Source organism: Pyrgilauda ruficollis, unplaced genomic scaffold (assembly GCF_017590135.1).
Source record: "Pyrgilauda ruficollis isolate IOZ18807 unplaced genomic scaffold, ASM1759013v1 scaffold43, whole genome shotgun sequence".
NCBI classification, from domain to species: Eukaryota; Metazoa; Chordata; class Aves; order Passeriformes; family Passeridae; genus Pyrgilauda; species Pyrgilauda ruficollis.
This window is the reverse complement of record NW_024525823.1, coordinates 11,201,740-11,226,540: the sequence shown is the minus strand read 5'-3', so window position 1 is coordinate 11,226,540 and position 24,801 is coordinate 11,201,740. Positions and strand designations below refer to the sequence as shown.

The window sequence follows — 24,801 nt, the reverse complement described above, 5'->3', positions numbered from 1 at the left end:
GCAAAGTTTAATTAATGCATTATTTTAAAATTAGGAGAGCCCATCTTCTGAAATATTCCAGTGATTGTTGGAATATAAGCGCAGTTTCTCTGTGCTTATGAAAGTTAAGGGCTGACAACACTCAGGAGCTGGAAACGCTTTACCTATATAAGTTTTCACCCAGACATATTTTCCTGGTGCTGTAAGCTTCCTACAGTTCTGTGAGCATGCAGGAGCGCTGACCTGCATGCTCTGAGAAAACAGTGATTTTGATATGCCAGGAGACAATCTGTACCTGACTTGCTGCAGATGGGTAAGGAAAGGTCAATCCCTTGGTCTGTGCCAGGGCTGTGCATTAGCTGCTGTGCTCTCCAGCTTCTTATTCATCTCTGGAATCATAATACATCACTGAGGTGGTCTTTTAATGCAGTCAGCTTTTCTCTTGCAGTTTGAATGTACACAGGCTGGTGGTTTTGACTGAATTTCGTACCATGTAGAAAAATGCTAGGTCAGTTGCACAGCATTCTAGAAAATGTTTGCCTAGCCCAATTAAACAACCTCTGTTTTTCATACAGCTCTAGTGGTAGCATGTACACACCAAGGGCATGAGTTTTCCCGTGTCTCTTTGGTTTAGAAGTGTTTGGCCTTTTTTCTTCTTTAAAGTGTGTAGGGGGAATGAGTGACTTGCTCATGAAGGTCATTTCACATGATGTATTACGGTGTTGTGTGACATGAAATGATATTTCAGATATGGCCTTTCAAGTTTAAGTATGTGGTCTTCTTTTGGTTGGTGAATAATCAGCTCTGAATTTATTGTGAGCAATCAATCTCAGTCCAATGGGGAAAGGAAGAAATACACCCAGCAGCCAGCAGATACTATTGGAAAGTGGCTAGCTAAAGAATGGTATCTTCACTGCCAATGACTTGCTTCCTATTTAGCTTGTGAAACCTGGTGCACAGAGACACTGAATTACTCTTGGTCTGGAAGGGCAAAAAGCTCTAGCACAGTAGAAATTTTTTTATTATTATTATTATTTTTTTTTTTGCTAGAAAGGTAAATAAGAACATGTTGAAATCTTGGCTGTGAGGCATATACTGAAACAGGTGAATCAGGCATATATTGAACAGCTTTTCATGTTTAAATGGTCTAGTATTTAATTTCCAATGCCAAGATAAAGATGTTTGGTTCCTAGCACAGCTGAAATGGCTTGGCACAATTTTCTTCTCTGTAGCCAGAATCCCATGACCAGATTGAGCTTTTATGCATGCAGAGAAATGCTGTGAAAACCATGAAACTGAGGCAAAGAATGGGCTGGGGGTGAAGCAGTAAACTGCCCTTGTGGCATTAATGACTTTCTTGTGTCATGCTGTGCATACTGCAGGAAACATTCTGGCAACAGCAGCGATGTGAAGTCCATGTGGGAGGTGGTTTACAATGGCTCCTGTGGCAGTATTTGCACATGGAAGGCCAAGAACTTGGAAGGAACTTTCCAGTTCAGAGCAGCAGCTGCAAATGTGCTGGGACTTGGTGAATACAGTGACATTAGCATGGATATAATTTTGAGTGAAGGTATGTCTTGTACTTCTGTATTCTGTTAATCCTTTTTTTGTTATTTTAAATAGTCATACCAAGTTAGAAACAGAGACTGGCTATTTTAATAACAATATTCCTGCAAAGGTAAAGTAATGCCTCTAATAGGTAACAAATAGTGATGTTTATATGGTGATCCCTGCTGCTAGTGCTCATCCAGGCTCTTTTGCTCATAACAGTGGGCCTGAAAAGTGCTTCTCCTCATTTATAACACTTTGTCTGTGTGGCTCTGCCCCTCTGCTTTATGATGTGATTCTTGAAAAAAGGCAAGCTCGCACACTGGGTAAAGATGTCAGAATTACTTCTTGCCTTCAGCCAGAATGTTAGACTTACACTTTGTGAGTGCTTTTGGAAATCCCATTTTGAGTAGTCAAACAGTTCAGCATTTTCTATTTCTGCATGCACATTAGGTCACAGGAATGGCCCAAGTCTGGGGGAGAAGGATTAGTCCACATAGAGCCTACAAGAGAACTTTGTGCAGTAGAAGACTTTTACATAGCAGGGAGCTGAAGGGTTCTCTCAGGTGTGCTCCACTCCATGGGATTGACATTGCATGCATACACAGTAATTAAACAAATTTCCTTTTCTCTCTAACAGATAAAATGATGCCCATGGGCACCATCATTGCCATTGCTTCTGTGGCTGGAGTTGTTGTGCTGTGTTTGGGTGTGGTCACACTCTTCGGTTTTGGTATGTGATTTTTTGTTTACCCTTGGTTTGCCAAGTCTTGGCGAGAGGCAGTTCAGATGGTGGGAAATGATTGGCCTCCAGATTTAGGGAAATGCTCCCTCCCTGGGATGGGAGCTGGGAGAAATTTGTATGTTCTCATTCTTCGAGACCCTAGAGATGGCTTATTATATTTTTGGTATGAAGGAGAGGATAGAAATTCACTCCATCCTCAGGCATTTCTTGCTGTCGATTACCTGCAGGGAGAGCACAGGAGTGCTTAAAGAACTCTAATACTTGTTTGTATCCTTATAAAAACTTGACCTTACTTTCAGAGTGAAACACTTAATGGTCTCCTTTTCTATTCCAGTATGGAAACAAAGATTGAAATCCAGAAAACCGGCCTTGCCTGGACAGATAGTGTTTATCAAGGAAGACAAAGAACTAGCTCAACTCAGGGGGATGGCTGAGACAGTGGGACTAGCCAATGCCTGTTATGCCATACGGTATGTCCTCAAAGCAAATGTATTTTCAGGACAAAAACATCAAAGAGGTCTTCCCTGGACCAGTTTACATCAGGGTGCTCGTCCCTGAAACCCCAAGGTAGAGTTAAGAGCTGCATGTTTGCTGCAGGGCAGGTCTGCTCCAAAGGATGCCCTGCGATGCTGCCCTTCTGGCACACAGCCCAGCCTGGAACCCCCCAGCCCATCCTTCATGTCACTCTGGCAAGAAATACAAATGCACAGGGAAGGAAGAAGACCTGGTGTTTTCCAGTAACTTCCAAAACATCCAGGCCTCACCTGAGCTCCCCCTAAATATACCTGATGAGACAAATAGTACCAGCCTTGTTTGAATTTTGATAGAATTTCAGAGATCCTTAGGCATGAACAAGTGACTAGTATTGCTGTTTTGTAGCACTCTTCCTTCTCAAGCAGAGATTGAATTACTGCCATCTTTCCCTCGGGACAAACTCAATTTACACAAATTGTTAGGAAGTGGAGCATTTGGAGAGGTGTATGAAGGGACTGCAGTAGATATCCTGGCAGATGGAAGTGGAGAATCCAAAGTAGCAGTCAAGGTAATCACAACAATCTGTTCTCTTGCAACAGAATGGGATGGGCAGAGAGATCTGTGTCAGAGGTTTTATCTGAAAAATGGGTTTTGGGCTGATCTGGGTATTTCCTTGTAGTGTTTCTTACAAATCTCTTAAAGTTCAGCCCTGTAATGGTTTCTGGAAAATAATGTTTCTTTAAGGCCACATCTATGTCTGATTGTTTTACTTAAGCACGATGTGGTAACAGTGATGATGACCAAATGTTTCTACGCTTCTGCTTTCTGTTGAGCAGACTTTGAAGAAGGGTGCGACAGACCACGAGAAGAGCGAGTTCTTGAAGGAGGCACACTTAATGAGGTAAGGGACAGCGTTGTCCCTGGGCACACTTCAAAGCTGGTGTCATCTGAGGGCGGTGGCTTTCCAGGGGAATGAAAGTACCACTTTCCTCTAAACAGAATATTGTGGCATTTTTGGAGTGTTCTCATGTTTCTGTCAAACAAGTAAATCATTACTGATGAATATCATGTAGCTAAAGATATAAATCTGATAAGCAACATTTAAGATATAGACTGCAAGTTCAATATGCTCATATCATGGATTTATTTGGGATTGTACTGGTGTATTTCAGTATCTTTGCTCCCCTAAACCAAGTTAGTTGTTAAAGGCATTGGTCAGAATTCAACTTATCCCATTTTACTGAAGTAAACAAATCAGAATAAACTGATGCATTGAAGCTGTAATTTACAGTGGAAAATATTTTTTAAAAATGTGCCGCTAGGGGCTGCCACATACCCCTTCTATTGAGGTAGTGTTAAATTATGCATCTGCCACCACTGCAAGAATTTCACATAACAACGTTTGTGTTTCAGCTGAAAATCTTGTTTTCCAAATTGTTCCCAGAAACCAGAAGTTCAACTGAAGTTTTCAACTGGTACTATAAGACTGAGAGTGTAGTTTAGTTTTCAGATGCACTTTCGCACTCCTTTGACTTTTGTTTCATCCGTGCAGAAGTAAAAGCAAATTTTAAAAATTTAAAAATGAATGATTTTATTTTTGTGCAGAAAATATGGTGTTATTAAACTGGAAAGTGATTTTTACAGCATTCCAATTTTTTTTTGTGGTTACACACTTAAAAAATATAGCTTGCATTTTTTGCCTTTTATGACACACTGTAACTGAATGAGGTAAAAGGCTTGTTAAAACCAAATTTGACTAAGTCATTAAAGTGCAAATTAATGATAAAGAGTAAGAGTTGTGTGTAAACTCCTCATAATCAATCTTCAGTCTACCTAGCAGTAATAAACACAGTTAAGGTGTTTTTTTTCTGTGTAGTACGGAAATTATATTAACCCATATATATATTAAAGTTTCTGAGACTCTCTCAATTCTTGTTGCAGATAATAACCCAAATCCAGAAATCCTGGAAGAGTATATAGTTGAAAATTTTTTGCATTTAAATGTAAACATTGACATGGGCCCATATGTACACCAATACAATGAATCAGAAATGAAGAGAATAGAAAAGTTTAAGTATTATGTAATCCCCATAGTCATTAAAAACACCACCAGTAGCAGCAACAACAAAACCAACAACAATAATAATGTTTATTTTATATTATTTGAATATTTCATTTTTAATATTAAAAAAAATTATTTCATTCCTTCATGGAGGGTTTAATGATTTCACTTGATATTCATCTGTGAGGTCTCATAAATGAAACCAAGGGTGGAAAGAAAAAACAAGTGCATCTGACTGCTTACAAACAGATAAGGTATATGAGATACAAGTTGCAAGATATGTAACAGCAACTTTTATTTTGCTTGCCTTTTTGGATGTTCATTAAAGTTTGGCTTGTAATGTTGTGCGTGTTGGCTCAGTTAAGCCAGGACTATGTGTTCCTTTTTATTGCTATGCAGCAAAGGGAAAATTGAGTTGCTTCTATTTCAAAAAGTCATTTGATGTTGGTTATTGATGAGTAATTTGTGTGCAAATACATGTAGGAAATTCTTGCGTCTGTCCCATCCTTCGGGAAGTAAGGCATGACAGCTCAGTGGAGAAAGGTCTCCACTGAAGGAAAGTGCCAGGTGTTCCTTCCCCTCTTTTTGTTCCTGAAAGTGCCAAAGTTTGTCTTATTGAGAGGTATGTGCTAGGGGCCAGGGGGAACTGTCAAATTCTAAATCGCACTTTTTTGCAAGAGTCTTTGCCCACACCTGAGATTAGGTGAATTGACAGAGATTAGAAGGAAAATGTCCCTCTCTTGTTTGTTTACACTGCTGCATTTGACAGCATTTTGGACACCATCAATTCTCTCAATAGAGTCAAATTTCTCTGACTGCTTGTGCAAGTGCTTTCATGCAGCATGAGAGGGGAGAACCATTTTCTAACACAAGTGAAGTGATTTGAAAAACACAGGCACTGTCAGAGGCAATAAATATTCTTCTCTTAATTCTTTGAAGAATACTTGCAGTACTGAGAGTACTGATTGCTTTGTGGTAATTCCTGTCTTAGACACACACACAAATGATTGCTGGTATACTTAGAAGTATTACTCATATGTATTTTTTTCCTCTTGCAAATGTACTGTGAAAAACTGTCCCCTGCTGAACTGTGAAAATAATATATTGCACCTTGTGCTTTTACCTTTGTGTATTTTTCTGAATCAGCAGTTCTACTGTGAATATAGTAGTAAAAATACTCTATTAAAATAATGTAGATGCCTTTAATGTACCGGTGATAAATCATATTCCTAGAAGAAATTGCCATTTGGCTACCTTTCTTTGCTTCCTGGAAATATGATGAAGTGTGCTTTTTAATATGTGTGCATGCATTAGAGTACCTGTCAAAGACAGTGTAAGCTTGTGTTTTGGAAGGATGTCTCTGAACTCTCCTCATGACTGAGCAAATCCAGGCACCGAGAGCTACTGAATCATGTTCATAGAAGCAGGATTGTAAAGGCCAAACTGCTCATTCACTGTTTGCAACTATAAGCACTCTGCTAGCTATCAACCAGCTGAATTTCTTATACGTGATCTTACACATGTTTCCTTCTGTTTAGCAAATTTGATCATCCTCACATTCTGAAGTTACTTGGTGTGTGTCTGTTAAATGAACCTCAGTATCTTATACTGGAGCTGATGGAAGGAGGGGATCTACTTAGCTATTTACGAGGAGCCAGAAAGAAAAAGGTGAAGACAATAAGAATCATATTTTTAATCTGTAGCTGCCCACAGCTTCTCAGTTTTTCCCTTTCTAAAAGTCCATGCTGATGTTCAGCTGTTTCTATACAAAGCAAGGTCTGACCGGGCTTTTCCTTAATACCCTGGGACCTGAGTGTTCAGTGCTGACCTTGCAATCAGTGATGCTGTGAAGAGATTGAATGTCATTAGATCACTGACCAAAATTGTGGTTTCAGTCATGAGATGTCTGCTGATTTCTCACTATGAAAATCATAAACTGTCCTTTTGAAAGTGGTAAAAAAATAATGGTGGTCATGTATGTGGTTTATTAGGAATCATAGACTTTTTTTTTTTGTCTTTGAATAACAACAGTATCCTTAATGTGAGAGGCATAGTCCAAGCATATAAGAATATGCTGTCCCTGTGCCTATGTCCTCAAATTCTTTAGAAGGAAAGAAAAGAATAAACGATCTAACGACTTCAAGTAAATTTTTCTTCAGTTAGTATGTGGATTTGGAATGTGCATGGTATTATGCGAGGACAAAATGAAATTTTATAGCATTGTAGCAATTGCATAGGTCATTTACATAACCAGATCAAATCTGCAGTCAGTGTTGAATTCTACTGAAATGCATATACACGTGTTCTACTAGAAAAAATCATTACACTGATTAATACAGCTATACATTTCAAATGGGGAAATACATTGCAAATGGGGAAATACATTGCAAATGGGGAAATACATTTCAAATGGGGAAATACATTTCAGTGAGGAAATCTTCCATGGGGAGTTTGTCATTCTGAGCTGGTAAAACTGGAAGAAGTAGCTAACTTCTGTCTTTGTTTCTTGTAGCTCCAGAGCCCTTTACTGAGAGTCACTGACCTCTTGGATATATGTTTGGATGTTTGCAAAGGCTGCGTCTATTTAGAGAAAATGCATTTTATACACAGGTACAGAACGTACTTCCTTAGTCTTCCCAGGTTTACCCACAGTATTGAGAGTCATTACCTTACCCAGGAAAAAAGGTCTAGAAAAATGTCACAATGTAACATGACAGGAGAGAGCACTGGAGTAAAATCTAAGGCTCTGCTTTTCTGCTAAATGTTACGCACAGTTCTTTCCCAAAGTAGTGGGCTACTCTAAGGTCTGAACCAAGGACTTACTGCACCCTAGGCAAGAATCATATCCTGTGCAACAGAGAGAAGGACAAGTGGAAGATCCATGTACTGTATTTGCCTAATGGGTATCTTTAGAGGATGCAGAGCAGACTTTTCTCAGAGAGGTACAGGGAAAAAATGAGAAGCAACAGGCACAAATTACAGCAAAGGACATTAGATAATATTGTTCACAACACTCCAGAGCAATCACTGAAACAGGTTGTCCAGAAGGGCTGTGTCATCTCCAGATGAAGACATGCCAAATTTAACTGGGTGAGGCCCTAAATCACTTGATCCAACCTTGGAGCTGGCACTGTTCTGAAGAGAATGTTGAGCCAGATGACTTACAGACCTGGGTTTTTCTGCAATGCTAAATCCATCCTCTTTTCTTTGCCTCACAAATCAGGGACTTGGCTGCTCGCAACTGTCTTGTGTCTGAGAAGGAATATGGGCGTTCATCCCGGATAGTAAAGATCGGTGATTTTGGACTTGCCAGAGACATCTATAAAAATGATTATTACAGAAAAAGAGGAGAAGGTCTACTCCCTGTCAGATGGATGGCTCCTGAAAGCCTTATTGATGGTGTCTTTACGAGTCGCTCTGATGTCTGGTGAGTTACAGCAGCCACAAAGCTGTGGTGATAACCATACTGAATTCTGCAGCAAGAAAATATTGGTTTAGAGGAGGAATTACAGGGTTGTATATTGTCATCTCTAATAATTTTTTGGCTCTGGCAGAGTTCCTCCTAAGTGGAATTTTAAGGCTCTAATGAAATATTTGACACCATGACAGTACATTTCATGGTTATATTTCTTTATGCTTTAAGATCTTTGGATTTTGGCTGGAAGGAACTAGTGTCACTCAAATAATTTTACAGTTGCACCAGGCCCACAATGTGGTTTTTGGTTGATTGGGCAGTGAATTGACTGCCTGCATGCTGTTCCATTTTGTTTTCCATTAGTTTTATTGAGATTTCTTTCCAACAGCCCTTACAACTTTGCCCTTACAGTTTCACCCTCTTGTAGTGACTTCTTTATTTTGCAGACTAGACTTTGCAGCATAGTCAGGAGAAGGTCACAGTACTTTTTTTGTGGAGATTAGCTAAAAGTGTGCTTTTAGTGGCTTTGAGTTTATTGTGAAGAAGCAGAGATCCACTGACAGGAGACATGGAAAAAAACCCACAGACTAAACCAGATCCATGAAACCTGATATTCACACAAGTTTAGATTTCGGTGGCCACGTGTACTCAGCCTGTGGGTCTTGTTCAAGTCCCCAGAGTCTTTACCTATCTATTTGACTGCTACTCTTGCACTTATCTAAGAAAGTAGTTTAGTACTCTGTGCCAAACCAAAGGAGATGCTGATTGCTCCACGAGTGGTGCTTAAAAGAACTTGTGTTTCTCCATTTTTAACCACACCTCTAGAGATTTCAGAACACTTGTTTATATGAGAACATGCTCAACCTGAGTGTTCCCAGGGAAGATGTGGGCAGTCAGTGTCTTCTGAGCTGCATCTCAGTGAGTCTGGGAAAGAAGCTCAGTTCTACACATTTATTTTAGCTATTCAAAGGTTGGCTTAGGGACAAAACCAAATTATGTCTTCTTACTCCTAATTTTTCTGAGTCTTATTCTTAGGTTAGACACAATCTGACTGTTAATAGGGTGATTTCGTGATTGCCATGGTTATGAATTTTTCTCTATTTATTTATTTATTTATTTATTTATTTATTTTTAATGGCTTTTCTCAGGGCTTTTGGAGTACTAGTGTGGGAAACATTAACTTTGGGTCAACAGCCATATCCAGGTTTCTCCAACACAGAAGTTTTACACCATGTACGATCAGGAGGAAGGCTGGAATCTCCAAACAATTGTCCTGATGACCTGTAAGTTACTTTTGTTTAAATGTTGTTGATAATATTTGTAAGAAGCAAGAGGCTTTTTGCCAGTTGGTTATCATTTTGAAGGTTGGTCATGTCCATGAAGAGCCCAACATCCTCCACTTTCATTTCCAATAAAACTGGCCAACCTGTTACTAATTCATCCAGTAGACCAGGCTGTGAATAAGAATTTAAGGCATGGATCTGGTAGTAGTGTGAGAACAGGCTGAGAGTACCTGAAGGTATTGGTTAGAAGTTAAGATGGCTCCACGAAAAACTTTACCTCTATACATCATGTGTCTGTGACTGTGGATAAAACTCTCTTTCTTGATGGTAGGTGCAGGAATAGGCTAATATTAGAACAAAAGTGAAAAATAAACTCTGCCTTTTGTAGAGAGAATTCAAAAAAGCCAATAAGAAAAGCTGAAGCAGTACAGGAAAAAGGAAGTCTGCACCTCTGGTTAGTCTTTATCTGGACTGGATAAGTAAATCCTTAATTTCTGTTTGTGTCTTGAGCACAAAACTCGGGTTTAATTGCAAAATTCCTGCAATTCAGAGAATAAAATAAATACATCCTGTGGATCAAACCCACACTGTCCAGAGGTATATGAAAGATATACCTACATATACCTCTGTTCTGAGGAAGCAGAACATGAGCTTAACAATCACTCAGTATTGTCTAATTTCATGTCTCAATTTCTTTATCACCCACTCAGCAAAAGCAGTCACAGCAATGCACTTGACAGATGGTCCTACAAATAGGAGAGGCTACTGGAAGAGAGCAATTCTTACTCCCAGGGCTGAGGAAAAGACTTGAGAATAATTCTGTGTATGGCAAGCCAATACCTCCATGATAGATCTTACACCAGTAACCATGTTCTGAGCTTAAAAGAAGGTGATTATTTATGTAGATATAGCTGAAATACCATGTTAGAAATAAAATGCACAGAAAAACCCCAAACCAAGATTTAGCACTTGGAGGAACTGAAGAACAGAAGAGATTAGAATTTTACTTTATTAACAGAGGGAGAACTGGAAGTCACAGAACAAATGAAAGCCCAAAGAAATTTTAATTGCAATATTTTCTGCTGAGAAAGGTTTCCTCAAAAAATTTCTGACATCTGTCCTGTGAATAAAAAAGCACAGGAGGCAGCTATATCCGTGGACTAGTTTGACATTCAAACTTAAGCAAAGGCTCAAAAATTGCCCTAAAACAAGTGACTAGATCTTCAGAAAAATCAAGAAAACTTTGCTTGAAATAATTTTTAAGGTCCCAGATCTTGAATTTAGCACAGGAGATAGGTCCTACATACTAGTCTGCCTGTTGTAACTTGTAGGATCAGTGCCTAATAGTAGTTTCTGAAAGCCAAAGAGCTGATGAGCTTAGACTCTTGTACCATCTTTTATCTCATTTGGTGAACACTCAGCACCTGCATGCAGCTTCTGTCAGTAGCATAAACAGCTTTTTGCTGCTTTGCTAGGTCATTAATGGCATGCCGGGATTCTTGACATTCCTGCTTCCCTCCTTGTGGTTTTGAACCTGCATCAGGACATCAGCAGTCAGTAATTGTCTCCTCAGCACTTTGGCTTGCTCATTGTCATTTGACAAAACAAACCATCACTGATAGGAAGAGAGTTCAAAGGCCAAAGTACTTCAGCTGAGAAGTGTTTAGGAAACTGTGATAGGTTTACACTGCAAGTGCAAGTAGGGCTGGCACAGAAACCTTAGGGTGTAAAAGCATGAAGGAAGTGGGTTGTTTGTTTGGTTTTTTATTTGGAAGGCGGGAAAAATTCTTCCCCTTGCCTCCATAAATTGCTACTCCAGGAACTACTTTTCCCCAGAGAACTGTGGCTAGGTAAAGCTTGGTAAGGAATTGAAAAAGGGTCTTGGAGATGTATAAATGAGACACATATATTGAAACATGAATTAGATCTATGAATGTAAATACATTTGCAGTCAGAAATCCACATCTGGCACAGCCACGTGGGTATGAGGCTTGCATGCAAGAGAATGCCAAGGTTTGGACTGAACTGAGCTAATTTAACAAATCCTCAAAGGCCGTGGATTACAGTCTACAGAACTTGTATAAGCACCAGGACGTTTGCTGACTTGAAATTGCAGTTTCAGGAATGCTCAGTCCTTTTCAAACTTACACAAGCAACTTTGATAAGAAATTTTAATTTGGTAACTAACAGCTTTTTGCTATTTGTTTCTGGCAATGATCCCCTGGAAGGATTAAGACAGTGAGAGAGAAGAAGGCCTTGCACAGAATGCATTAGGTGAAATCAAGGGCTTTTTATAATGATAAATTTTCTCATTTTCTAAGATAATCACACATAAATTGTATTTCCCATTTCACGTGAGAAAAGAATTGGTAATGCTTGTAGCTTCTGTGCACTATAGTGAATTTCAGGAATGTTCACATTCTGCCTCCAATATCCAACACTGAATATTAATTCTTTACTTTTCCAGGCTCTCAAATTCTAACCAGCCCTACATAAGCAGCTCTGTTGGACATTTGGTTGTTGCCCCCAGATAAAACACTGGTGTGAAGTGTGAGTTTGTAGGTGTACATCTAGTGTAAATGTTAGCTCTTGAACCCAACATAATCCTTTAGCCAATGTTGTGTTTGGAACTGTAATTTTCCATTTCTTCCTGACAGGATTTCCCCATGAATAGGGGAATCCTCTGGGTCTCTTTCTCATGCTGAAGTGATGCACTATTTGCTAGCCCATGTTTGGCTCCCCAAAAATATAAGAATATGTTCAATCTGTCACTTATATGTATTTTGGCATGTTAAGCTCTCTTTCTCCCTCTTGACTGGTCTCATACTCATGCATTTTGGAGCTAATGAAAGTTTGTGCCATATGACTTAAAACTTTGGATGTCACAGCATGCCTCAAAAGCTAAATGTCGTGCCACAAATAGCTGTACACGTAAAATTTGCAGATATATTCTGAGAGAGCATGAAAGTTTTTGCCATTAGAAACCTAAAGCCTATCTGAATTAACCACTTAGTGAAAAATACCAGTACTGATACTTTAAGCCAATCACCAAATAATTTGATTTAGGAAATAAAAACATAGAATATAATTAAAATGAGAAGATTACAGTACTGAATTACAGTTTTGGCAGAAGTTAATATCCTGACTCCACAGCAAAACTGAATGGCTTTATAAAGCAGATTGTCCAATAAAAATAGTTATTTAGAAAGGCAGAGATTGGTCATAGGAAACAAAACAAAAAAATTCATATTCCACACTTGCGATGTTCTTGTTACATAAATGAAAAGATGGTAAATTTAGATTGTGTATAAGAAAGAATTATTTTACAATAAGGGTGGTGAAACACTGAAAATATTGCCCAGAGAAGCTGTGGATACCCCATCCCTGGAGCTGTTCAAGGCCAGGTTGGGTGGGGCTTTGAGCAACTGATGCAGTGGAAGATGTCCCTGCACATGGCTGGTGGGTTGGTCTAGATGATCCTTGAAGGTCCCTTCTGACCCAAAACATTCTATGAGTCTATGATTTCTGTATCATTTTCTGTTTCTTTCCTGGTCAGTGGCTGGCTGTTTCTTCCACAAGGCTCTGCTCATGAGAGCCCAAGTGCAAACCTGATGAAACACAGCACCTGAACTCATGGTTTTTTGCCTGGATATCCTACCAACAAGCATGACCAGAAAGAAGATTGTTTGGCTTCCAGAATCCAAGGCTGGAATTCAGTGTGACAGACACTTTGCTGGCAGCAGAAGGAAAACCAGTTATTTAACCTTATTTTGAGACCTATTCAGTTCTTTTCCTTCTATATTTCCAGTGTCATCAATAACCAGTACACCTAAAAGTTATCAGATGAAGTGATTCAGAGTGTTAGGAAGCCAATACCACTTTTTAAATTCTTAAAATGGATTTTCAAAATTTCATGGAATCCTTTTGAAAAAAAACATAGTTACTCTGTTCAACTTGAAAACCACAAGAATACAGGTTGATGAAAAGCGGCTTTGAAACAATTTATACTAACATTTTAATGAAAAATACCATTGAAAAATCAGAAGACAAGTGACTCCTCCCAGCTGTCATTAAGGGCTTTTTAAGATGCCCAGTTGTGGTGAAGGACAGCAGTCATCTTTTTAAGACAGATAAGCGAGGATCTGAGCAAGGCAATTCATTTCACATAACAGATTAACGCCTGGTATCACATAGCAGCAGGTCTGGGGAGATGTTTGTCAGGGGAGGGTTTGAACTTAAGGCTTAGAGGTAAATGCTCCACATTCCAGATGCAGCTTCCTGAACCAGCCTTTCACTGGCTGCTCTCTGGTTTTGAGACTCTGAGACCTCTTTCCACTCCCAACAATTAGCATGTCCAGGTGTTGGCTGTGTTTTGGTTTTCAGCCTGTCTTTCCCCGGCTTTTGTAGGATTTGGTTTTGTGCAGCATAAACTCACCTTGAGCAAGGAATAAAAACCAGCCCTATCATTTAGATAAACAAGAGGTAAATTTTCCACTAAGTGGTAGTGATAGTATTGTACAAGGTGGGCTAGAATCCCTGTACACAGAGGTAATTCTTACCATGTTTGCCTTTGGAAGACTTATTCCTATTTGTTTTGATCTGGAGGTAAAAGTTGGAATTAACTCTCCCTGTGCTGGAGGGTTTGCCTTGAACTTCTCCTGAAGTGAGGTAGCCTGAGATGAAGAAGGATTAAATAAGTTGAAAACTTCACATTAATTTCTGATTTTACACTTCCCCCCTTTTTTTTTAATTATTAAAAATTTTTTATATAATTTTTTTTTCTGTGAGAGAATTTCTTCCTTGTCTGCTTTCTTAGAAAGTATTCCTAACTTCTTCAGGGAGAGTAGATATTCATGGCAAATGTGTATTTTTTTAAAATGTTATATCTGCTTCCAATCTCAAAAATATCCATCTCAAAAAAATTAAAATGTTTAAAAGTAATTATTCTCAACTTTGATTTGATCTTTAATTTGTTTTTCATTGCCTCAGCAGCTGATGATGATCTTTGTACCACACAGAAAGTTTTCAGACCAAACATTGCTCACAGATGTTTAATGGTAATTGCTGAGATGAATGACTCTTATCATCATTTTTGTTTGCATTTAAATTTTTGTTCAGATGTGATTTAATGACAAGATGCTGGTCCCAAGAACCTCACAACAGACCTACTTTCTCTTGTATTCATGACAAACTGCAAGAGATAAGACACTCTCCACTGTCCTTCATCTGCTGCCCTGAAAACAGAGAGGCATCAGCTGGAGTCATCAATGAAGCTTTTGAAGGTGAGTCTGGGCCAGCACCTGCTATTCTTGTGGCCTCTGCCCTATAAGCAAAGTGCTTTTCCTTGCATTTGTCACTGCCTCAAATCCTCTGTCTGTTACATGGAAACAGCAAAGATTTATTTCTGTCATACTGAACTTGTAAAGGTTCATTCTGTGCCTGGGAGCTACAACGAATTAGATGAAGGATGTACAAGATTAGCTAGCAAAAGGCCCAGATGAGGCTGAGTAATTAAGCCTGACTCACGGAGACATCCAATTCGCACCTGAATTCTTAGTATTTCACAACACTGTTCCTCTAAAATAGATGCCTAAGTTCCTTGCAGAGCAAGGAGAGTCTTAGAAATCTTCCATGTGGAAATCTGTCAAAATTTCAAAGACATCAATGTCCTCTCCATGAGCTAAACATGGCCATTAGGCACCTCCTGTAGGAGTACTGGCTCAGCAGCCACCTGCAAGTGAGGCATCATTTAGGCACCCCAGTAAGGCAGCCTCTATCCAAGCCCAAGCCCCGATCGATTCAGGTCTTGCCAATGCTCTGCGCGCTGTGAACAAATAAACTAAGTGATGTTAGGGAAGACACGCAAAAGATATGGGACACAACACAGCTCAGTTGTATAAGAACATTATTAAGGTTGTGAAGGCAGGGATTAAGAAAAAAGGTAATGCTAAATTTGGAGTTGTCTGTGCAGCTGGGATGTAAATAATCTAAATATGAAAATTGACATCCTGGCTGGGCCTGAATAGTGATCTAGACACATCCTGCGGTAATTCTTGACTAATGAAATATTGAGAAAAATGAACAATATTAGTAAAAATGTGATCTGGATTCTACAAAAAAGAAAGTTTTTATCACTTGAAATATTTCACTTTTATTTCACAGATTATTTTTTTCATTTATTCTGTTTGCATGCTATGGTTTTATAATGAAAATATTGAATGGTAAAATAACTAATTTTTTCAGGTTTAGAAACCTGACTGTTTTTAAAATATCTAAAGATTTTGTGTTTTGGAGGTGATTTTTGTGGTTTTTTTTTTCTTTTCCTTCACAAATTATTACTGAACTAGGAACTGACCCTGATTCACAAACAGTTTTGATACTTCAGTACTTCATGTTTTCCTGAAAACTTTCTGATCCATCCCAGGAATTACACAACCACATAGACATTTTTCTTCAGGATACTATCTATATTCAATTCACTGGCATTGTTCAATTGTCACTTAATTTGATATTTTGTTAATCTTTATCATTTGGTGAAGCTTTACAAATGTCAGTTTATTTCCATTGTGATTTCTCTTTATGTCAAATCCAGTCTGTTCATGGCATGTTTACATTGCAAGACTAAAAATTGTATAAAGACATGAAGAGTCTAGCACAGATAATCTATCATTTCATGTTTTTTAGCAGCTTATTTTGCACTCTTATGCAATAATGAAAAACAATTTGCATATAGTGTAATTCTTTAGTTTCTTTAAGGGTATCTTAGCTCTCAATAATGACATTCAGGAAAGAGATACTCAGTCTGGCACAAATGTAAGCCTGGCATTAGCTCAGGAAAGGACTACAGCCAATTAATTAGGCACTATGCCCAAGCTAATAGGTCTTACATTTTGGATGGACTTTATCTCACCTAAATGCAGCTGTCTACAGGCTAGGAGCCTCATCTAGGATACTCTTCTATGTAGCTCTGCAGTCAGAAGCAGAAAGTGACAGCTCCTGTTTTTTGGGCATGTATCACAGCAGGAAAGGGGTCACCTTTTGCCTTACTCTTCACTGATGGTGGCTGGCATCCAGGTGACTTGCCATATTTAATTTGGTTCACAAAGAATCACAGGGTGGGTGAGACTGGAAGGGACCACTGGAAGTGACATCCCTGCTCCAACATCCCTGCTCAAGCAGGGTCCCCCCAAACACATTACTCAGGATAGTGTCCGAAATACAACATTTCAGTTATAGTATCTCAGACCAGATGTTTCATTTTCAGATGGCTAGAGGAGCACAGCATCCACTGGACACAGGGCTGTACTGATTCCATTGCTTGCACCCACTCCTGAGCTACTTTGGTTTCCTCACTTAGACATCTCTGTGCTCCCTAACTCCACAGGCAACAGAGACATGAAAACTAACAGAGTTAAGAAGTTCTTGTGGCATTACATCAATATCTGTCAAAATCTTTAGCAGGGCTGAAATTTCTGGAGAAACCTACCTTTCTGCTGCTTGGAACTGGGGAAAGGGGCTGGAAGATTGGTTACTGTGTTTGTGGTGGAATAGACCTGGCACAGATGTAACATGAATGAGTTTCAGTTTCAGAGCAAGTCTCTGCTTAGCATGTGTCAGATAAGCCTGATCTTTCTCCAGCCGTTAACTTGCTCAATCTAAGCTAATAATTACTTTCACTGGGATGACAAATACACATTCTTAATGTAAGAAACATTATTTTGCCAAAATTTCAGGTTCTGCCACACAGCAGAGGTCCTAGAAAAAAGACCATTGTTTTGTTTATTTGCCAGGAGCAAAAGATGCATTCTTAGAAATTACTAAGTTGCAAAGGAAAACATGGATTGAGGCTTCCATAAAAGTGTCAGTTTGAAGGACAAAAATTTGAAAAAAATCAGTTTAGTGCAGAAAATATGGTCGTATATGGTCATGGACTTTAAGGGTGGTTTTAATAATAGCTCTGTACTCCGTAACGTAATTTCAGTCAGAGAATCTGTTCACAGCAGTCACTTTTAAAATCAGACTCCATTAAACCCTGCTTATAACTCCTTGGTTGGTAAAATCTGGCCCACTGTGGTAAGCAGGGCAATTCAGAGTAGGCAGAGCTTTGGCTGTCAGAACTTCTACTTGGCACACTCTCTTCCTGAGCCTTGGACCTTTCCCCACCAGCTGTCATGTTCCCTCTTCTGGTTTCCTCTCATTCTCCCCTTTCCATAGGTTCTGCCCAGCTGCAGCTGGTCAGTTGCCACAGACCCATTGCTGGATCTGCATTGGGAGGAGAAGACAGAGCAACTGTTTTCATGCTCCCATTCAATGTTTTCATGCTTCAGTTCTCAAAAGTCCTTCTTAACTTCTCCTCAGGTTCATTTGGTGATTCTCATATAGGAAATACCCTTCAGGAAACAGGGTAGCTTGAATTTTATTCATCTGCATATCATCCTTCCATTTAAATGTATTTTAAAAGACTAAACAATTGACAAGCCCTTTACATGTAAAATGCCATACTTATTTTCCTGTATATTTATAATTCACCTGTAGGTTGTCTCCCTCTTTGCCCAAGCACAGTCTTAATAAGCCCATTAAAATGTTATGCTGTTTACTTGATTGAAGCTCTAGATTCCTCGTGATGTCTTATTGTTGCTGGATTTTCTGATCAAGGACACATGCATGTCAATTTTCTATAGCTCTCCAGCCTTGAATTAATTTTCTGCCTTTTTCTGCCTGCCATGTAAATCTCATGTGGTGGAATTCAGTAAGACGTGGACTCCAGAAGTGAGATTGATTTAAGCAAAAAAAGGCCATTCAGGTTCTACTTGAGTTTCCAGACTAAAATGTGTGCTCCACTATGACCCTGTCAAAAACAGTTTGGGGCATGGAATATGTCTCAGACTGTAAATTGTAACACATTGTATAATAAGTTAGTGATTTTTAAAATTTGTATTCATTTCTAGCTGGGACTAAGTAAAGTATTTCTTGTGTTCACAGTAGTAGTAGTAGAAAGATGACAACCAAAACAAATAGTCCAAAAGTCTGTTCCATGATGGATTGTTCTCAACAATATTTTCCAAAAATGCTACACGGTCATTGGCCTTTGTGTGTAATGAAACTCCAGCCAGGAGCCTCCAGCCAAGAAATGCTTGCTCTCACCAGGTGACCTAGTTTCAAAAGAAAGAGTCAAATGTCAAGCAAAGTGAAATTACATGCCTCAAAATAGCTAAGATACTTAGCCTTACAGAGAATCATACGTCTTCCAAATTCTGTTGAGTCTTACCTACCCATGGGTAGCCACACTTCTAGCAGGTCCCTGCATGCTGTTGGTGATTTTCATATGTGGGAGAGCTGAAAAACTTTAGATTTTCCCCATAACCTTAATGCCAGTGCGGTATGACACAGAGATGGCAAGTGTGGGTAAACCAATACAGACAGGCTGCTAGTGGACAGCATGCTAGCAGGGTAGCATGGGGATGGCAAAAGCAGCACATGCTGTGTTATTGCAAGAGTTACCCTTCTAAAGCAGGCATCAAGTGTCAATAAACACGCCTGAGCAATACCAGCACCTCCTGGCGCTGCTGCATTGGAAGGGAGGGAAGTAAACTTGGGACCAGGACCTGCCAGTTTAGAGTTTTTCCTTCTTGCTCTGACAGGCTTTCCCGAGACATTGATTTTGGGTTTAAAGTAGCAGTAACAATATTTATTTGAGTGAGGGCAGCACTATCGAGCCAGAGGACTGAGACACCAGTGGGTTTTGAATTCAATGGGAATTTCCTGAGCCCAGGCCCTGTCACCAGAGTTCCTGCTCATTGCTGAAAGTTAGTCCATTCTTCCCCCAGTTCCAAGAAGGGCAGCATGCTAGAAGGATGGCCCTGCATTGCTGTAAAAATAACTGGACCATCTATTTTCAGACGTCAGTTTTTACATTTGCACATATAAGACAGCACTATAGTTTTTCAGGTCCCGTGAATGCCCCCTTACAGATGGAAACACCTGTTTGATTTGGCAAACGCCTTTCCTGACATCAGACAACTGGGCATTAAGCAGCTGGAGAGACTTCTTGCCTTTATGACCTAGAAGGACTATTCTTATCAGGGCTACTCCTCACAGTGCCTTTTGGACCTATATGGAAAAGATGTCCAATTGGTCAGAAAAAGAAGCTCCTCTGGCAAGAGATGATACCAGGCAGTTGGAGAAAATCCAGGGTAAAAGACAAAAAACTGAAAGGAAACATATTTGGCTTCAAAACCTTAGTTTTAAAATTCCTAAACTGGAGATATTGCTTGAAAAATGTGGCAAGACACAAGAGTTAGAATATAATAATGTTTCTTTTTTTCATTTTTCTTTCCAAAGTCAGTGTATTTATTTCTTCAGCAGTTCAGGTACTTGCTAAAATTGTCATTTGTATATTTTTTTTAATTTCTGTGCAATATTTTGCACTGAGAGGGCTTGATATTAAAGCTAGAATCAGCGATTTCATAATTAATTATATGTGTGCACTCTGTGCTGGCTGAGTACCTGTTTTCTGTTTCCCATGCAAGAGTAATCAGTTTATTTTCCTAAACTCAAACAACTACTTTTAAAAACTACTCCACACACCTCTCTGAATGTAAATAAATCACTTGGGCAAATGGAAGCTTCTCTAAAGCAGATGTGTTGATAAGCAACATTTTTAGAACCTTGTATCTAGTCTCCTTTGTATTTTTCTGAAATTCAGTAATCCTCTTCCCCACTTAGCTTAGTGAGTGGCTGACCCAAAACCTGCAGAGGTCAGAGAAAAGGCTGCTTCCAAAAAAGAGTGAGTGGCTATGACAATGCAAGAAAAGGGGAACTTGGTGGTGTAATCATTTCTTATTTGTGCTCCAGACAAATGGTGTTTGATTCCAGAGGGTGCACATGAGCCTTATGAGGCTGCAAGTGAAGTTATGCCAATACTTTACCATAGACCAAAGGAAAAATCAGATGGTGTAAGACTGTAAGAGCTGACATTTGTGTAGGCAGATGTGGATAGATATAGGCAACTAAAACATAAAAACTGCATTTGCACTGGGTGTCTAGGCTGTTTGACAGTCACCAGAGACTTGTAGGCATGCTCAGGGGATGTTAATGTGTAAAGGCAAGGATGTGGATTAAGCATCTCCACAAAGTGATTCATTCCTCCTTTCTCTGTTGACTGTAAAGACAGCTTAGGCAAGGAGCTTAAATTGGGCATGTAAGACCTGAGTGGTTAAAACTTGGTAAAATGAATTGTGTTTCATAACCTGGAGAAAGGGAGTGCTTTCCTATTTCTATAGTCCAGCAAATGTGAAACTAGGGTTTTTTTTTAATGCATTTCTATTATAAATTTTAATAAACTAGGTAAGGAGCAGGTTTATATCTGTAATTACTAGGACACAGATTTCAGTACAGAGTTCTCTAAAAAATACATTAAAATAAAAAGAAAGTCACTGCTTCAAGCAGATTAGTGCAGGGGAAAGGCAGGTTGAACAAAATTCTCACTTTTAACACCTTTAGTGTCTGACAGAATAGCAAAGCTCAGTGAGTCACCCTCAAACCATGCAAGATCATATGCTTCATTAGGCAGGAAACACAGATATATCTCCACTGATATATAATACAGAGTGGAGTATTAAAACGGATATATATTTGTTCTATTTATATTCTTACTGGCTATGTGCAGAAACTGAAACACAGCTCCTCCAGCTCCAGGTGGCCATCAGGTATCAGAAAAATACTCTCTACACAGGAGTTGTCTCCTTGAGCTAACCAACATGGCTGAGGTGAAGAAGTCAAGGTTCAATAGCCACTGTTTTCACCCTTAACAAAGATATGTCATCAGGTGTTTCTCTTGAATGTGTTTCCTGGGGGGTATATCTTTCATCCATGCCAGTAAGTCAGCCAGTCTCTTGTTTACTGCCACATACATTGTGTAGCAGTGACAAAGGACAGAGTATGTACCAGAAAAAGAGGAGGGTATTACTGAGAAACAGGAAATGTGGCTGGACTTCTAAATACCTTACCATACTGAAGGTGCTAAGCATCATATGGGATTATGTCACCCGGAATTAGTAACGTCTCAGGCTGGCTACTTAGCTGGTGTAAATTGGTGACACCCCACTGGTTTCAATGGAACTTCATTAATTTATGCTAGCTGAGGGTCTGGCCCTGAAATAGCTGTAATATAAGATCAGCATCTCTAGATCAGTTTATTCAGTCTCAACCAATCAGCTTTTCTACTGACATTCTTTCTCTTCTTAAATGTTGTCACCTTCTGGAATTTAAACACCAAAACCCTCTCGTCTGCTTATCAAGACATCACAAAAATTTGCACCCTTCCAGGCAGGACTTCAAAACATGTTGTGAGCCCCCAGAGTTTACCAAGCAGGCAAGGACAGGCACTCTGCGATTGTGAGGCAGGACCCACGGCTCGGCTCGGCACGGCGGCTGCCCTGTGACGGGAAGCAGCCAGCCGAGGTTCTGGGATGGGGAAGGGGAAAGCACAGATTTTATCAGGTCAGGGCTGGTCTTCTCAGAGGAGGCTAAGCAAGCAAACTCTATTTCTCTATAGTATGAGTCAGGCGATCGTTGTTTCGTGTGTCAATTTACGTGGGGCTCTCCAGAGTAAGCTTCTGCCTATCCCTGGAGAGAGGTTGTTGTAATTAGTTTACCTGCAGTTTGGCTCACATGTGCTTTATGCACAAGTTCTAAGCACAGGTTTTAAGCTTTAAGCCTGGCTCTACTAGGAAAAGCATCCAGCAAGGTCAAAGCCACATGCATTTAGGACCTGAGACGTGTCTATGCAAGTACAATGCTGAGTTTTGAACTTGCCATTTTAGCTGTAGGAAGCAGCCTGGGATAGCACAGAGCTCAGTGGAATCCTGCTTCTCAGTGGGGTACTTCTCAGCCTGTACAAAGCTCAGGACTGACAGAGCAAGACTGCCTCGTGCCCTGAGGTTGGTTGTTTAAAGCAAATCTGGGTAACTCTACACTATGCAGCAGTTTGCAGTGTAGACAACCCCTCAGAATTCAAGTCTGCCGAGCTGACTCTCCGGCTTGACTTCAGATTTCATGAAGGTGCTCCTTGGACGTCTCCTCTTGGTGTGTTTTGTTGACTCAGCCCAGCTTTGCTTGTGAAATCTGAGGGGATCACATCACATGGTTTATCCTGCATTTACTCACGTATAACCCAGCATGACTGTACATCAATCAACTAATTTTAGCGATGTTAAAACTGAAAAGAAAATAGTGATATCTTATAAATATACTGACCTGCCTCTCCACTCCAGTTTCTCTCTATCTTCCTTCAATTTCTTAACATTTTTTGGGAGGGCCTTCCAAAGGTTATTCAGAATTCTCTGAACTGACTTATGGCTTCCCAGGGTGCTGGTGGTGCTTCTAGTCCTCACATTTCTGGGGGAATTTCACAACATATCATGAATTTTTTCTTCAATCACTCATTTTTAGTATTTTGTGTCTCCATCCATTCTTCTGCTCCAACTAAATGAGCAAAAATAATTTACTTGCTTTGTTGACTTACATAACAATCAAGCATTGTACTACATAACTTGAGATCTTTGTGTAGCTTTGCCTTGTACAGCAGAATGGTGCTAAACTTTCATCAGTGCTGAACACTGCACTGAGATGACTCAACAGTGACGGAAAGGGCGCTTACAGTCAAAAATGTCACAGTCAAAGTGGAAATGTATCTTACACATGTCATGTCATAAGAGAAAGGTCATCAATATTATATTCTTCCTCCATCATTGGATATGATAAGAATATTCTGCAAAAATAGTATTTCTTCCTTATTGCATTCCCATAGCTCAAAAAGTAAAACCAAGGCAAGGTGTCTGATTTTTTAGCTCTTTTTTTCTGTAATGAGAAACACAGTGGCGCATAAGCTGAAAAAGGATTATAAAATTTTATATATTCTCTAGTTCTTCAGACCTGTTGGGGAAAGAATTAGTAATGTATCTATATATCTGGTAAAAATATCTCAGTGACCTCATACTCACATTTGTGTAAACATCACCTCATCAGTTCCAGATACTTATACAGGAAACAAATCTGAATGCTCCTCTAGTGTTCTATACTTAGGCAGGTCAGCCGGCATATGTCTGGTCTGTAAATACCCAGTTTTACTTGGGTCCTTATTTTAAGGTTTCCCTCTTAAGAGTTTGCTGCAAATGTTCCCTCAGCATTTGCCTGTGTGTCTTTTCCAAAGCAACTTGTCCCTGAATGTTGTCATTAAATGAAACAAAAAAACAATTACAAAAAAGCGCTGAACTGGTTAGTAAAGGCTTAGTTGGAACTGAATTACTAAATATGGCCATAATAGCCCTGAACTGACAAAGTGAGTATCAAATGATTTCTCATTGCTGTCAGACTCTGTGGTATGTGACCACAGTTTGCTCTGTGTCCCAAACCCCACCTTGCTAACCGGTTTCTAAAATCAAAATTCTCTTTCAGGCTTTTCCTGATAATATTTCCTATGCTAATGGGCTCTAGCATGTGGAACAAATTTCTGACTTTATAGCTTGGGGAGATGTGTGATTATAGTGACATAATAAATTTTGTATTGCCTGGTGGAATGGCACATTGCTTGTGATTCCTTTGAACAGATAACCCTGAATGTCACATGCTTAATTTTTCTGTTATGAAGTAAAATAAGGAGGGAGTGTAATAAAAGAAGTTACGCATTACAAAAATAAATGCAAAAAATAGTAGCAGTTACAGCTTGAGCCCTTAGTTAACAATTTTTTTATTTTTAAAAATTTATATTCCCTGCAATAAATTTCAAGCAACAATGTATAGATAAGCTGCATCAAATTAAGGAAAAATGGAAAGCTTTTTAAAACATGAAAAACACAGTGAATTGCCAAGTTTTAGCTTCTGGAAGAGCAGAATACTAGAGAGACAGAAGTCTAGACTAGTCCTCTAGAGAGAGAGTATATAATGATTTTGTAGATAGAAAACTGCCAATGTTACAGAACTGTTTAGCAGTATTATTAGCAGGGTTACTACAGAGGTTCAGATTTAAAATCACTTTTGCTTTATGCTTCTTTAGAAGAGAAAGAAGCAAGTCCTGCATTCATGACAGTATTGCTGCCTCTGGAGGTATGAACACTGATAAGCAGCCTTTCCCAAGTGATTTACCTAAAGTTCTGGTCCACACAGATAATAGGAGAAAATAAAATTGAATCATCATTCTTATGAGGTCACTAGATCAACTTTCTCCAGCAGCTGTCTAGTTTTGTTTGCTTTCTAATACTACATGTATATTACTGGGTTGTTGTATTTTCTTTTT

The 24,801-nt window shown here is 39.3% G+C and overlaps 2 protein-coding genes across 12 annotated transcripts in view; one reads left to right on the top strand and one right to left on the bottom strand.

Moving 5' to 3' along the window:
• ROS1 (ROS proto-oncogene 1, receptor tyrosine kinase) overlaps positions 1-24,801 on the top strand; it is a 70,122-nt gene that overhangs the window by 43,214 nt on the left and 2,107 nt on the right. The window contains exons 34-43 of the mRNA XM_041478101.1: positions 1,362-1,549; positions 2,168-2,260; positions 2,607-2,742; positions 3,152-3,314; positions 3,583-3,647; positions 6,347-6,476; positions 7,321-7,418; positions 8,032-8,235; positions 9,372-9,506; positions 14,625-14,788. Coding sequence (XP_041334035.1) covers positions 1,362-1,549; positions 2,168-2,260; positions 2,607-2,742; positions 3,152-3,314; positions 3,583-3,647; positions 6,347-6,476; positions 7,321-7,418; positions 8,032-8,235; positions 9,372-9,506; positions 14,625-14,788 — 1,376 coding nt within the window. The remainder of the gene's footprint in view (positions 1-1,361; positions 1,550-2,167; positions 2,261-2,606; positions 2,743-3,151; positions 3,315-3,582; positions 3,648-6,346; positions 6,477-7,320; positions 7,419-8,031; positions 8,236-9,371; positions 9,507-14,624; positions 14,789-24,801) is intronic.
• The window catches only part of VGLL2 (vestigial like family member 2), a 28,388-nt gene continuing 19,411 nt past the window's right edge, over positions 15,825-24,801 (bottom strand). For 9 of the 11 annotated variants that reach the window (XM_041478107.1, XM_041478108.1, XM_041478106.1 and 6 more), the window contains 2 exons: positions 22,764-22,904; positions 15,825-18,658 (listed from right to left, as the gene is read on the bottom strand). The gene's annotated coding sequence lies outside the window, so the exon portion shown is untranslated. Of the gene's footprint in view, positions 18,659-22,763; positions 22,992-24,801 lie in introns of all 11 variants that reach the window. The other 2 variants (XM_041478104.1, XM_041478103.1) reach the window with 2 other exon arrangements.